Source organism: Quercus lobata, chromosome 4 (genome assembly GCF_001633185.2).
Source record: "Quercus lobata isolate SW786 chromosome 4, ValleyOak3.0 Primary Assembly, whole genome shotgun sequence".
Taxonomy (NCBI): domain Eukaryota; kingdom Viridiplantae; phylum Streptophyta; class Magnoliopsida; order Fagales; family Fagaceae; genus Quercus; species Quercus lobata.
Genome location: NC_044907.1, coordinates 24,095,752 through 24,109,065, shown reverse-complemented (window position 1 = coordinate 24,109,065; position 13,314 = coordinate 24,095,752). Strand labels below are relative to the sequence as shown.

At 31.7% G+C, this 13,314-nt stretch overlaps 1 protein-coding gene and 1 pseudogene across 1 annotated transcript; one reads left to right on the top strand and one right to left on the bottom strand.

Moving 5' to 3' along the window:
* Window positions 1-1,998: 1,998 nt before the first annotated feature.
* LOC115987401 (probable F-box protein At4g22030) lies at window positions 1,999-3,707 on the bottom strand. Its single transcript, XM_031110932.1, has one exon. It carries the CDS (start codon window positions 3,314-3,316, stop codon window positions 2,078-2,080), a length of 1,239 nt encoding a protein of 412 aa, XP_030966792.1. The 5' UTR covers window positions 3,317-3,707; the 3' UTR covers window positions 1,999-2,077.
* A 1,779-nt stretch (window positions 3,708-5,486) lies between these two features.
* LOC115984879 lies at window positions 5,487-8,838 on the top strand (annotated as a pseudogene).
* Window positions 8,839-13,314: the final 4,476 nt, after the last annotated feature.

The window sequence follows — 13,314 nt, the reverse complement described above, 5'->3', positions numbered from 1 at the left end:
TTGGAATTTCTTTGGCCTCAAAGGTATTTTAGCCATTTTGTTATAATCTGAGGCTTATCTTATGCTTTTGTGATTCGAAGGTTTCAAGGGCATTTTCATCATTTTTGTCATGTGTAGGGATAGGTTTTTTTTGGGTTTTAAAATGGAATTAATGCTTATTTTTGTAAGTTCTATATGTATGTGTATTTATATGGAGGTTGATGGGCATTTATATTGGGATTGGCTTTGAGAACTTGTATCACTACGAGTGCTTGTATAACAAGAAAAATATCACATTTTAGCCAATCAAACCAAAAATTCATTCACATCAGGTTATAAAAAGTTGTGTAAAAATATAAGGTTGCTACACCGTGTAAATTTACATTGGCAGTCTGGCACTATTCATTTGCATTTAGTTTTTATTCTTTCTTTATGGATCTCAAGAATGAAAGAAGAGAGTGGATGGTGGCTATGTATGAAGAAAGAGAAACAATTAAAAAAATAAAGAAAAATTAATATTTTAATAAAATGTAGTGTAAAATTGATAATATGATGCGAAATGTTTTTAGGTTTTTTTTTTTCTTCCTTTTTTGAGAGAATGAGTTTTTTAAAAGTGAGAATGTGAAATAAAAAATAAAAAAAAAAGTAGGTTTTATACTAAAAATATAAATGATAATCTGATGCGAATGATCTTAAGATTTGAACTTAGATATGTTTTTGTTTTGGGGTTGGCTTTAAGGCTTGGGCCAAACATTGGTTTTAGTTAGTGGGCTTACACTACCGATGGGCTCTTGTTTAGGTGTTTGGGGCAGGTGGGTTTGGTTCAAAGTTTTGTTTGGGTTTAATATGTATGGGCTAAGAGTGAATTTTTAAGCTGAAATGGGTTATGGGCCACTTATGGGCTTTGTTTTAATATGGAAAATGATGTTGATATTGTGCAATGTTTGTATGAATCTGTGAGTTGATGGGTTGTGCAAAAGCATATTATTCGAATATGGCAATACTTGATCAAAGGAGATGGATGTAGTCTCTGCGTTGCTTGTTCTTATTGCCCACTTCCACTTTTATGCTTCTTTTCTATATCCACTCTTTTTTATTATATCTTTCTCCTTCTTTGCATACCACCTCTACCGCTCTATGTTGTTGTTGTTATGGTTGGCTTGGTAGAACCAGGTTTGTGTGTGTGGGGTTTCTTTTGAATTTTTGGGATTTTCTAAGTCCATTGTGATGGAGTTATGATGGTGGTTGGTCTTATATGTGAGCGGTTTTCATGTTCTTAAATGGAGTTTTTGTGTGTATTAATTTGCCTTGGGGTTCTTAAATGCAACAAATACTACTCTTTTTTCTTTTTTTTTTTTCAAATATGATTGACTCGGGCTTCTTGTATCTTTGGCTGAAATGATATATTTTGATGTTCAACTTTTGAATTTTTTCATACTAAACTTAAAAATAAAATAAAATAAAAATCCTATAGAAAGATAATAAAAACAACAACATATATGATGATAAAAATGCACTTTAATCTTGATCTTTGTTTGATTCTAATTATGTATATGGCTTCTATTCTCTTTAATAATGTTGTGAATTCTTGTGTTTGAAAAGCCAAATTTTAGATATAGTGTTTATTAGTTTTAATTGTTTTTTTGGGTATTTATAAAACTGTAAAATAGTTTGTATGTAACAAGTTTAATTTTTCAAGCCACCAAATTCTGCTCATATTTCTTGAATAGTCTGCTTGACTATTCAACAATTGGTCCATAATTTTCTGGTCAACTATATATTCCAGAAATGTCACTTTCATCAAGCGCATAAGATATTAAATAATACTATTATATATTTGCAACTTGCTGTTCAACAACTTCATTGTTACGGGTTGTTGAAATCCAGAAACTAAGAAATGTTATTTTCGAAAGACTAGCTAGATTTAGTGTAAAATTTGTGACTCAACCTTTTTGTATTGTATGTTATATAGTTATACAAAGAGTACAATTGTTAGAAAGAATCAAAGTTAACCCTTTTCAATGTTACATAGTCATACAAAAATTTTGTTTGTCAGAAGAATCAAACAGTCAAAGAAAAACTATTTGCAGAACTAAAATTAGAAAAGCTTGCTTGCAAATTCATCAATTGAAGTTCCCTCTCTTCGGGAATAAGCAGATTTTTGTGCAAGTTCTTTTAGCTGTGACAAGCTTCTCCCAAACTTCAAAGCCACCTTCATCTCAAACAATTCCCCATTCTCTCTTTTTTCCAAATCTTTTTCTTCAAGTGTGCCTTCAATTGATTCTTCCAATAGGCGAAAGAAGCCAGCGTTGTTTCTATACATCTCAAACACCATTCCAACTTGTGCACCATGCTCAAAAGCATTAACAGCACTTCCTAATGCCCCAGCAGCCACCGCTATTATCGCTGCCCATGATCCATTACCCACAAAAGTGGAACCGATGGCAGCAATGCCAGTGAGTAATGGGCCTGAGATAGCCAAAATCTTGTTGATCTTCAACACCAAGTTGCATAGCCTTGCATAGTCTTTAATGTCTTTTCTCTTCACCACTTCAATAATATCTCTCATTTCAACTTCCAGCTCCTCACTCCAACCATTCTTCGCCATCTTAAGAAATTTACCTTCTTGTGCTTTGGTTTTGTTCTGTGATTGTTTTGACGGCCACCAGACAGCAGGTTCAAACTTTGAAGGAAACTTTTCGAGCATTGCTCCTAGCAAGGGAAGTGGGAAGGCTTTATCAAGAGCCAAGACCTTTTCCATCACAATTTTCACATCCTCTTGAGTTGTAGTGCCAAGAGTGAGGATAGTTTCGATTTGGCTTTGGAGTTGCTTGAACAATCTTGTAGCATTACGTTGTTCCTCAGCGAGTTGTGAGGGCTGAATTTTGTTCATTATAAGCAACAATCCTGTGGCTGCAGAGTACAATAGCGCGGACGATAATTTCAAAGCCAGTAGAGGCATTCCAGCGCCTCCAATTGCTCCAACACCAGTTAAGGTTGCAGCAGTAAGAGTTATCATGTTGATGGAGTTCAAAAGAAGGGTGTTCCAATTGTCACGTTGCTTTCCAATGTTATTGTGCATCTCTACCCTATCAGCTACAGCTTCTAAAAGAGCATAGAGTTGGGTATTTGCAATACTAGTGGAGTTGTATGATTCAACATCAATTGGGACTGTTTTTGTAAACCCAGCCCTTATGTTCAATTCCTCAACCACAGATCTTTTTGGCAATTTTGGAACTGACATAGGGACTCTTGGAAGTTTTGGCACAGGAACAGCAGCACGGATTTTGTTTGAAGAAGACGAGAGTACGAGGGATGAAGCTTGTAGGGAAGCCATTTGATTGAGGTGGTCTCTTTGGTTATTTTGTTTTTCTTTGGAGGATGAGAGGTTGAGAATGGAGGTAGATAGGCATGTGGAGTCTTATTTATACCAACGAAATATAACTGATAAGAAGGGGTCAGATGTGGAAAATATTGACTGGCAACTGGCTTGACTTAGCCCAATTGGCTGACCCATTCCCTCTTCATAATTTTCAAATTCAAAGTTTGCTCTCTTTGCTTGGGTCTCTCATACTACCCAGTAAAAACCTATTACTTCAAACCTGGTTGCCATTTGACCAATGCTGCCTGGTCAATTTCTACAAGTTAAAAGAACAAAAATGCCACCAGAACTACTATTAACCTTCAGACCAGGCATGCACTCTTGTAAATTGTAGTATTTACTGTGAATCTGATGGAGAAAGAAATGGTGAGGGTTAATAAAATACAAAATTTTATTGATAAAGAAGAAATATAAAATAAGGGATATGATAGAATTTAAGTGATTACTCACTATTAACACTTGATGTGTTGGCCAAAAGTCTTGTAATTTAATGGACACTTTTGGTATTTTCCGTGTATCAACAACACCCTTTTTGCGGAAAAATTATAGAGTCTTTTGGTAGACCACGTCATTTGTCCACCATTCCACTAAAAAACTTTCACTTGTTTAAAATTACTGAGTCAGTAATTAATTTATGTTTAAAAAAATTTTCTAACTAACAATTTTAAACAAGTGGAAGTTTTTAGTGGAGTGGTGGACTACATCACTTGTCTACCATGTGGATCTCATAATTTCTCCTTTTTGCGGCCATTAGAATTTATTTTATGTCATCTTAATACTAAAGGAAAAACAGTAATTTCATATGGTTGAAAATTCCATAATTTTTAAATTCACATCATATACATGTGGTTATCATTCGCAATTAAGTGTAAATTGATCTTTTTACTTTTCGTATGCAAAATGTTGCTTTGACCAAGGTTTTATGAGGGCTTAATTTTGATTTTTCCATAAAGATTCTTGCCATAGACATGCATTCACAAGATCATTCTAAGCTTATTAATTCCTAAAGGATTAATTTAAAATTAATACAAAGATCAATTCATATATTGGTTGAGCTTCTTCTTTATGATGGACATTTAAATACCAGATGATGATTCCAAGTGGATAATGCATAATTTCTTTAATTATTTCACATACCTTCTTCTTCTTTTTTTCTTTTTTTTTAATCTTGTTGGATAATTTATGTATCTTCATTAACTGAAGAAAATTTTAATTGTGAAAGAACATAAAGAGCCTATAAAAGCTTAAAGACTTAAATTATACTAAAAGCTTAAAGACATAAATGATACAAATTCATACTAAAATATTTATCTCTTTACTTGCTCTAAATATTTAAACAAAGTAATACGTAAATGGTAATAAATAATAGTAATTATTGAAATTTTCATTTTTTGAAGCTTCAAAAAAAAGTAAGTATTTACTTTGCAATAGTAATTTGGTCATATTATTTGATCAATTCTAACTTCTTGATTTGAAATGTTCTTGTTTTGAAGTGCGTCTAATAAAATATAAATAAATTTAAGGGAAAAAACCTTTGTATGACAAATTGAAAAGGGATCCAAAAGTTCACCCTAGCATAAGAAATTGACCCATGGACCATGGTGAGAACTACGACTCGAAGTGGACTAGAATTTGGTTAGGGTGCATGGACGTAAGTTTTGAGTCCAATAGCTAATTAGGATTCTTTTGCTTAAATATGTTAGATTAATTTTGTTTTTCCTTTACAAAAACATGTGTTTAGAATCTTTAGATTAATAGGGCGTTCTTGTTAATATAGCTTATTGTTTAATAATTCATTATATTCTTCTTTTAGACTTGATAGATTTGTTCTTTGTGTTGATTTCATGCCATAATCATATATTCATAAAAAAATATTTTAACACGATTCATTCGTTCTCCCCACCCCTCCCCCCCCCCCCCCCAAAAAAAAGAAAAAAAAAGAGATTCTTTCATTGAAATGGCAGATTTAATTAATCGTATAATTATGTTTTTGGTGCATATCTCTCAAGTAGATTTGTAGATCCATGCACTTATGAATTATGATAGTATGTGTCACAATCATAATTCTAATTTTCATTGCTTAGAATCGTCCTATGATAGATTTGTGCATTTTCTTTTCATAAAAATGAGGTTATTTTACATAAAATTATGAAAATTAGGTTAAATTATTAAATTTCAAGATTTGAGATCTAATCTAAATTCTTATGATAATATGTGAAATATGTATATTCTTTTATGTATAAAAACATCTACGCCGTGTACCTTTCAATGCAAAGTCTAATATGCTCATGCATTTTCAAGTGATTTGTTGATGTTCTGGCTTTGATTGACCACCTTTGTAGTCCTTTTGGATTAGCTTTCTAACTTGTTTTTCCTCAGTCATACAAAACAAATAAAGCCTGCGCTGGTTGAAATTCAAATCCAAATTTGATTTAGCTTTAATATGATTTTCCTTTGAGTAGTTGTTCCCTCTGGCCTTAAATTGAATTAGGTTGACCTTCTTTAACTTGATTAATGTCTACATCAAAATTGAGTCCATCAGATTTTTTTTTTTTTAAGCAAATTCACTTGTGCCATTGTGCAATTTGCACGTTAACTCGTTCGTTTTTATAGAGCTTGCTAGAATCACTTTCAAACCCCATTAAAATACTTAGTCATGCTTTAAAACTCATTTGGAAGTACAAAATTAATTATTGAATATTATTCCAAAACCATTCTATAAAATGCATTGATCAACACAAAATAAATACAATAATGCTTTCTAAAATATACAATTATGATACATCAAGTAAAAACTTGGCCAAGAAATATCTATTTAGCTACTAGCATCATTCATTTGCACGAGTAAACCTCGGCAAGATGCATATTTTTACTCCGTCAATAATTTATCTCGTGGAAAACTAAGAAACAAACAACTATTCACTCTCAAAAAATAAAAATAAAACAACTATTACATTCTAATCAGCCGAGGCAGAATACAGACCAATAACAACCACATGTGAGATCACTTTATATTTTTAGGAAAACATGAGAGATCACTTCGTTAAAGCAAATCATTGCCAACCTTAATATGACGCATATGCAACGGGCCAAATTATGTTGTGACTGGTGTTTTTTATTTTATTATTTTTTTTTTTTTTCTTTTGAGGATAAACGGCAGAATTATGTTGTGACCGTTGAGAAAATAAAAACAGAAAATAAATGAATAATTTGTCTCTCTATAATTGTTCAATAGAGGGCCATTTTATACCGGCATGAGAGAGTGTTGTACATGCAAAATATGGGCACAATAAGGAAAGTAAATTGGGTCTGAGCCCATTGGACTAGGAAAGAGTGTTATACAAGCAAAAAATGTGCACAATAAGTAAATTGGGCTAAGGCATGTGTGTTTAGTAAATATACATTAACAGTGACAATAAGGCTACAATCCCTAACCTTGTCTTCCACGAGCATACAAAAGACTAAGGCATGTGTGTTTAGTAAATATACATTAACAGTGACAATAAGGCTACAATCCCTAACCTTGTCTTCCACGAGCATACAAAAGACTAGGGGTGTCAAATGAGTGGGTTTGGGGTAAACATAATTAAGTTGGGTGCATAAAACTCATTTACCCATTTATTACCCATTTAACTTATTACTTTTAATCCAAATCCAACCCAACCCAATTATTATGGGCAAACCTCAACCTACCAAATTATCCAACAATCAAAATTACCAAAATGCCCTTAAAACTTGAAAATGACCAAAATACTCCTAAAGTCCTTTAAAATTACCAAAATACCCCCTAAACATAAAAAAGACCAAATATGCTCAAAAATCATTAAAAATTACCAATATATCCGTAAAGCCTAAAAATGACCAAAATATTCCTGAAATCTAAAAATTGACCAAAATACCCCCGAAACCTAAAAAATACCAAAATATGCCCCTAAACATAAGAGAATTACCAAAATACCCCTGAAACCTAAAAATTGACCAAAATACCCACTAAACCTAAAAATTGATCAAAATACCCCAAAACCTAAAAATAACCAAAATACCCATGAAACCTAAAAAATGACCAAAATAACCCCCAAAACTTTTTAAAAAAAAATTACCAAATTACTCTTGAAGCCTAAAAATGACCAAAATAACCCCTAAACCTAAAAAATGACCAAAATACCCCCGAAACCTAAAAATTAACCAAAATAATTGCTTAAGAATATTGAATAATTTTCTTGCTCTTAGTGATATAAATACAAACAATTATTTTTTATTTTCAGATAGGTGCAACTAGAAGCTAATTATGTTAAAATATTTTACAAGTTGATCAACAACAATAGTGATTACTGGTGAGTTTTCTATTGGCCATTTTTGAAAATTTACAGTAAATTATTTTTTTTATAGACTCACCTTGGGGTCATTTCTTTTGGGACTAGTGGTATATATACTCTACCGTGTCTATCGCTATGACAAAATAGAAAAAGAAAATCAAGCAAGGATTGAAAGGTTTTTGGAGGATTACAAAGCTCTCAAGCCCACAAGGTACTCATATAATGATGTTAAAAGGATTATAAATCAATTTACTGAGAAGTTAAGACAAGGAGCCTATGGAATAGTGTTCAAAGGAAATCTTTCAAATGAAAGTCATATTGCCGTGAAGATCCTAAACAGTTCCAAGGGCAATGGGGAAGAATTCATAAATGAAGTGGGAACAATGGGTAGAATCCACCATGTTAATGTCGTTCGCTTGGTTGACTTCTGTGCTGATGGATTTAGAAGGGCATTAGTTTATGAGTTCTTAGCAAATAATTCACTAGAGAAGTTCATTTCCTTAGTAGATTCTAATCATTTCCTTGGCTGGGAAAAACTACGAGACATTGCTCTTGGCATAGCAAAAGGAATTGAATATCTTCACCAAGGATGTGATCAACACATTCTCCATTTTGATATCAAACCTCATAATATTTTGGTAGAACGAAATTTCAATCCAAAATTTTTTGATTTTCGTCTAGCCAAGTTGTGTGCAAAGGATTAGAGTGCAGTGTCCATGACCACAACTAGGGGGGCCATGGGCTACATTGCACCCAGAGTGTTCTCTAGGAACTTTGGGAGCATGTATTACAAAATTAGATATTTACAGTTTCAGAATATTGTTGCTTGAAACGGTCGGAGGTAGGAAAAATGTTAGTGTAACCGTGGAGAATACTAGCCAAATATATTTCCCAGAATGGATATACAATATGTTAGAGAAAAAGGAAGACCTATGAGTTTATGTTGAGGATAATGGAGATACTAAAATTGCAAAGAAACTAGAGATTGTGAGACTCTGATGCATCCAATGGCACCTAATGGATCGTCCTTCCATGAAAGTTGGGGTTCAAATGTTAGAGGGTGATGGAGATAACTTAACAATGGCTCCAAATCCCTTTGCCTCTATAGGCCCTACAAGAATCAATGCAAGTATGCCTGCAAGACATCTAAACCTAGATTGAGAAGTCATCCCTGAATTAGATTAATTATTTTCAAACTAGAGGTTCTCAATGATATTATGGGTTGCAATCATGGTGTACTCAAGGATTATTAATCTTGCACTCACTTTAGGGACTTCAAGTTTTCTTAAATAAGTATGACTGTATGAGCAAGGCTATTCTTTTATATATATATATATAAAGTACCTCTTTATTAATTTATTGTTTTTATTTTTATAATTTACTGAATTTTGGTGTAAGCAAGATTTGAATTTAAGTCTCTTATATGAGAATAATTATATATATATATATATACACACACACACACACACACACATTTGAGTTAATTGGAACTCATGAATTTATTAACTATTTCATTCTTTTGATAATTTGACAATGGGGTTAAGACCTTGTAATTGAACTGGCACTTCCTAGTAGTTCTAATGGAGATATTCAAGATTCAAATTCCCCTACTCCTAAATTTCTAATTAATAATAATAATAAAAGAAAAAAAATCTGATAGTAGGATTTGGATGGAAGAATTTAAACCTGGACGTTTTTATTGGAAATCCAAAAAAAATCAATTGCTATCACAAGTTTTTTGCAAATATATTAACCATTTGAAAAGCTATTTAAGGGTAAAAGGCCTTGTTCGATAGCAAGAGGCTCACCAGCAATATGGACAACTTTGGTATGGGTGATGGGCATGATGTTCCAATTGAAGTCATGATCAAGAGTTAACAGATAACTTTCCATACCTATCTTTGTTGCTTTCTCACTGGAACATCAATGAAAAATGCAACTTATTGTCCCAACACATTAAATTAAATAGCTTAGTAGAAAGTTCAACACATAAATGAAATTAAATATATCTCTCTCTCATTGAAACATTAATAAAAAAAAATACAACTTATCATCCCAACACATTATATTAAATAGTTTAGTAGAAATTTCAACACATTAAATGAAATTAAATAGCTCACTGGAATATCAATGAAAAACACAACTTGTCATCCCAACACGTTAATTGAAAATAAATAATTCATTGGAACAACAATATTAATGGAAAATACAATTTGTTGTTCCAACACATTAAATTAAATAGTTCAGTGGAAAGTTCAACATGTTAAATGAAATTAAATATCTCACCGGAACATCAATGAAACATATAAGTTTTCGTCCCAACACATTAAATTAAATAGCTCAATGAAAAGTTCAACATGTTAAATAAAATTAAATATCTCACTGGAACAAAAATCAATTGAATGAATAATCCAAAGATCAATTGAATGAGTGCAACTGGAATAACAAATATAAAATCCTATTTTTGTCCCATACTCCTTATATGTCTTCTCTATACTTTGAATATTGCAATTGGAAACCTGTCAGCATTGTCAAATTGGTTGCTTTTATGCCCAACTAGACTATAGATGCTCTGTATATGCCCTAGTTATCTAGGGCAAAGTCAACAACTAAAAGGATATATAGGAACCATGAAAAGAAAGAAGGAATTATCTTATATGTTCTACTTCAATTGCATTAGCTAATTAATTTTATAAAAAAAAAAAAAAAAAGGGTAATAATTGTTAAAATATTTTGTGTAGATTGTTTACATGAGAAGGGGTGTGAATTTGTGTTTTAAGACTGGTTTCATCTTGAAAGTTTACAAAGTCTTTTGAAAATATAAAGTAACACAAACATTGACAAATAAAATAATTTTGAAAATTTATGCACATATGTTTTCTAGAACACTTTTTATCTTAGAAAATTTATGTACATTACAGAACATGTTAGCGTGTGTGGTGTACTTGAACATGAGTGTGTGATTTAAAAAAAAAAATATATATATATATATATAAATATATATATATATATATATTTTTATAGATAATTATCGATTTCCTTAACAATACGTGGTACCTTAAAATTTCACTAAATACCATGATGTGCATGGCATTGACTAGACTTTACGGAGTCTATGATAATTTAAGGTATGATGAAGGAGCAAGGAATATTTTGGCAACTATCATGCTCAATACCAGCTCGCTTTCTTCTCTTCTTATTTTCCTCTTAGTGGAATTTCATATATACTAGCTCTTGGTTTCCCTTGAAACAACGTTATCATAATTGAATAAATGAAACTTCCTTACCTTTTTCCAAGTCCCAAACTTGATATGAACCAAAATTGAAGATGAATTTATTAAATATAATTTTTTTTCAATGATAGATACTATAGGTTCATTAAAAAGACACCAATTTGTCTTAACACGTTAAATTAAATAGCTTAGTGAAAAGTTCAACTCGTTAAATTAAATTAAATATCTCACCAGGACATCAATGAAAACTACAATGGTCATACCGCATAAGAAAAGTTCATCAATTCTTTGTTTCTTAGTCACAGGAATATCTGGAAACTCGTAACTCAAATTAATGCATAGAGTGATTGCTTGTCACTTGAGAGATAGAGAGGAATTTTTCCCCTAGTACATAAAAATATATAGTAAAAACTTATTTATGTGGTGTTGAAAATATCTTCAACAAGGGTATAAAAATTAGCGTTTCCACTGAAAGAAGATGAAGCACAATTTCGTGATAGTGGAACAATATCAACATCAATATCACAACAACAATATTTGGCGTTAGCACATAAGTCATCATAATAATAATTTGACAGTTATTAAGATTTTGTTTTAGTAAATTAATCACACACTAGAATTTCTCTATATAAAAAAAATTAAAAAAAAAAAAAAAAAAAAAACCCACACACTAGCACACTTATTATTAATTACTCCAAATTTGATTGGTAATAAATTTTAGGTTTCAAGGGTATTTGTGTCATTTTTTAAGTTTAGGGGGTATTTTGGTAACTTTTCTGGGTTTAATGGGTATTTTGGTCTTTTTAGTGGTTTTGAGGTATTTTAAAGTTGGGTGATTTGTAGAAATGATACTTGGTCATAATTGGGTTTAATTGTGTACCTAGTTAAAACCTAATAAAAATTAATTTTAATTGGGCTTAATTGGATTAATACTTATTTAACTCAATTAATAATTGAGTGAGTTTGGGTCTTATTTAGATGGGTGGGTTTGGATGAGCAAATGAGTTTGGGTTGATTTTGCCACCCCAACAAAAGACCTAGACATGGGTTTAGAAAATGTCATCAATTCATGTGGTTTTAATTCCATTGCAGCTCACGGAGGCTGGCATCATCTTGAAAGGAAAATGTTTACCAATTAACACATTAAATAAATTTTAGGTCTTTATAAGTGTACGTAGTTACTAGACTGAAAATATGATTTTTTTTTTTTTTTTTGGTTACTAAAATACTAGAACAACTTGTTTATGTATTCTCTACGTACATCTATACGTAAGTGTACCCTACAAAAACATTCACTTGATGATGAATTCTATTCCAAATAATATATATATAAATATATATATATATATATATATATATATTAATTGTAAGGGGCAGGCAAGAGGAGAAAATTGCTCCCTGACGTTATTTTTATTTTTTATTTTTTGATGTTTTCTTTAATTTTTTTTTATATCAAATTTAGTTGAATAATATAAATTTTTTTCCATATTTTATCAATGTTTTGTAATGTCAAACAGTTATAAGATAAATATAGGATTTAAAAAATAGACCAATGATAGTTTTTAGACCCCTTAAAAACACAATTGGATTAACCTAGGTAATTAGCCAAGTTGTTACTTAGTCCAAATTCCAAATCTAGGTTATCACAATCAAACAATCATATCATCATGCAAAATAGCGGAAAGATAAATAACACAATGATATGATCACCTAGGAAATCAAACCGGTAAAAACCTGGGGAGGATTTAACCTAGATATCCTCAAGGTAAACCTGAATCCACTATGAAAGAATCGAAGTTGTTCAATAGGACTTAGACCACTAACATCTTATTGCTACCCACTAGTAGAAACTTATTGACATGACCACATGCAAGGTCCGAAACCACGGACTCCTTCTTTCTTTGGCCTTTGCAAAACACAAACACCCACGTTTATGACTTTGAGATCCCACTCAAAGGTTTAGCAACACAAACTCTCCTGTTTGTGACTCCAAGACCACCCTTGAAGGTTTAGATCATCAGCACCTTTGATGACTAGAGAAGGCAGCAATTTCTACAACACTGGATCTTGAGATTCTTCAAGGAATAACATTGGTAGAAGATATAAGAGAGTTTTTGGGTACAAAACCCTAGATCTACAAAAGAGGTACAAGATGCACTCTAATCTCTCTAAAAATCTCTCAAAACACCGCCTAGGGTTAGCTTATAATGTCTTTTAAATACTGGAAAAAACAGCTCGCGATTTGAGATTCAAACAGATAAGTTATGGCCTTTTTACGTTTGCTGATTTTGCCGATATGCGATTTTCGATCAATCGAAAATCACTAGCATCAATCGAGTATTAATCGAACCAACCAGCTTGTAACTCATTTGTTTTTATCCCGAACTTGAGTTTTTGTCTTGGG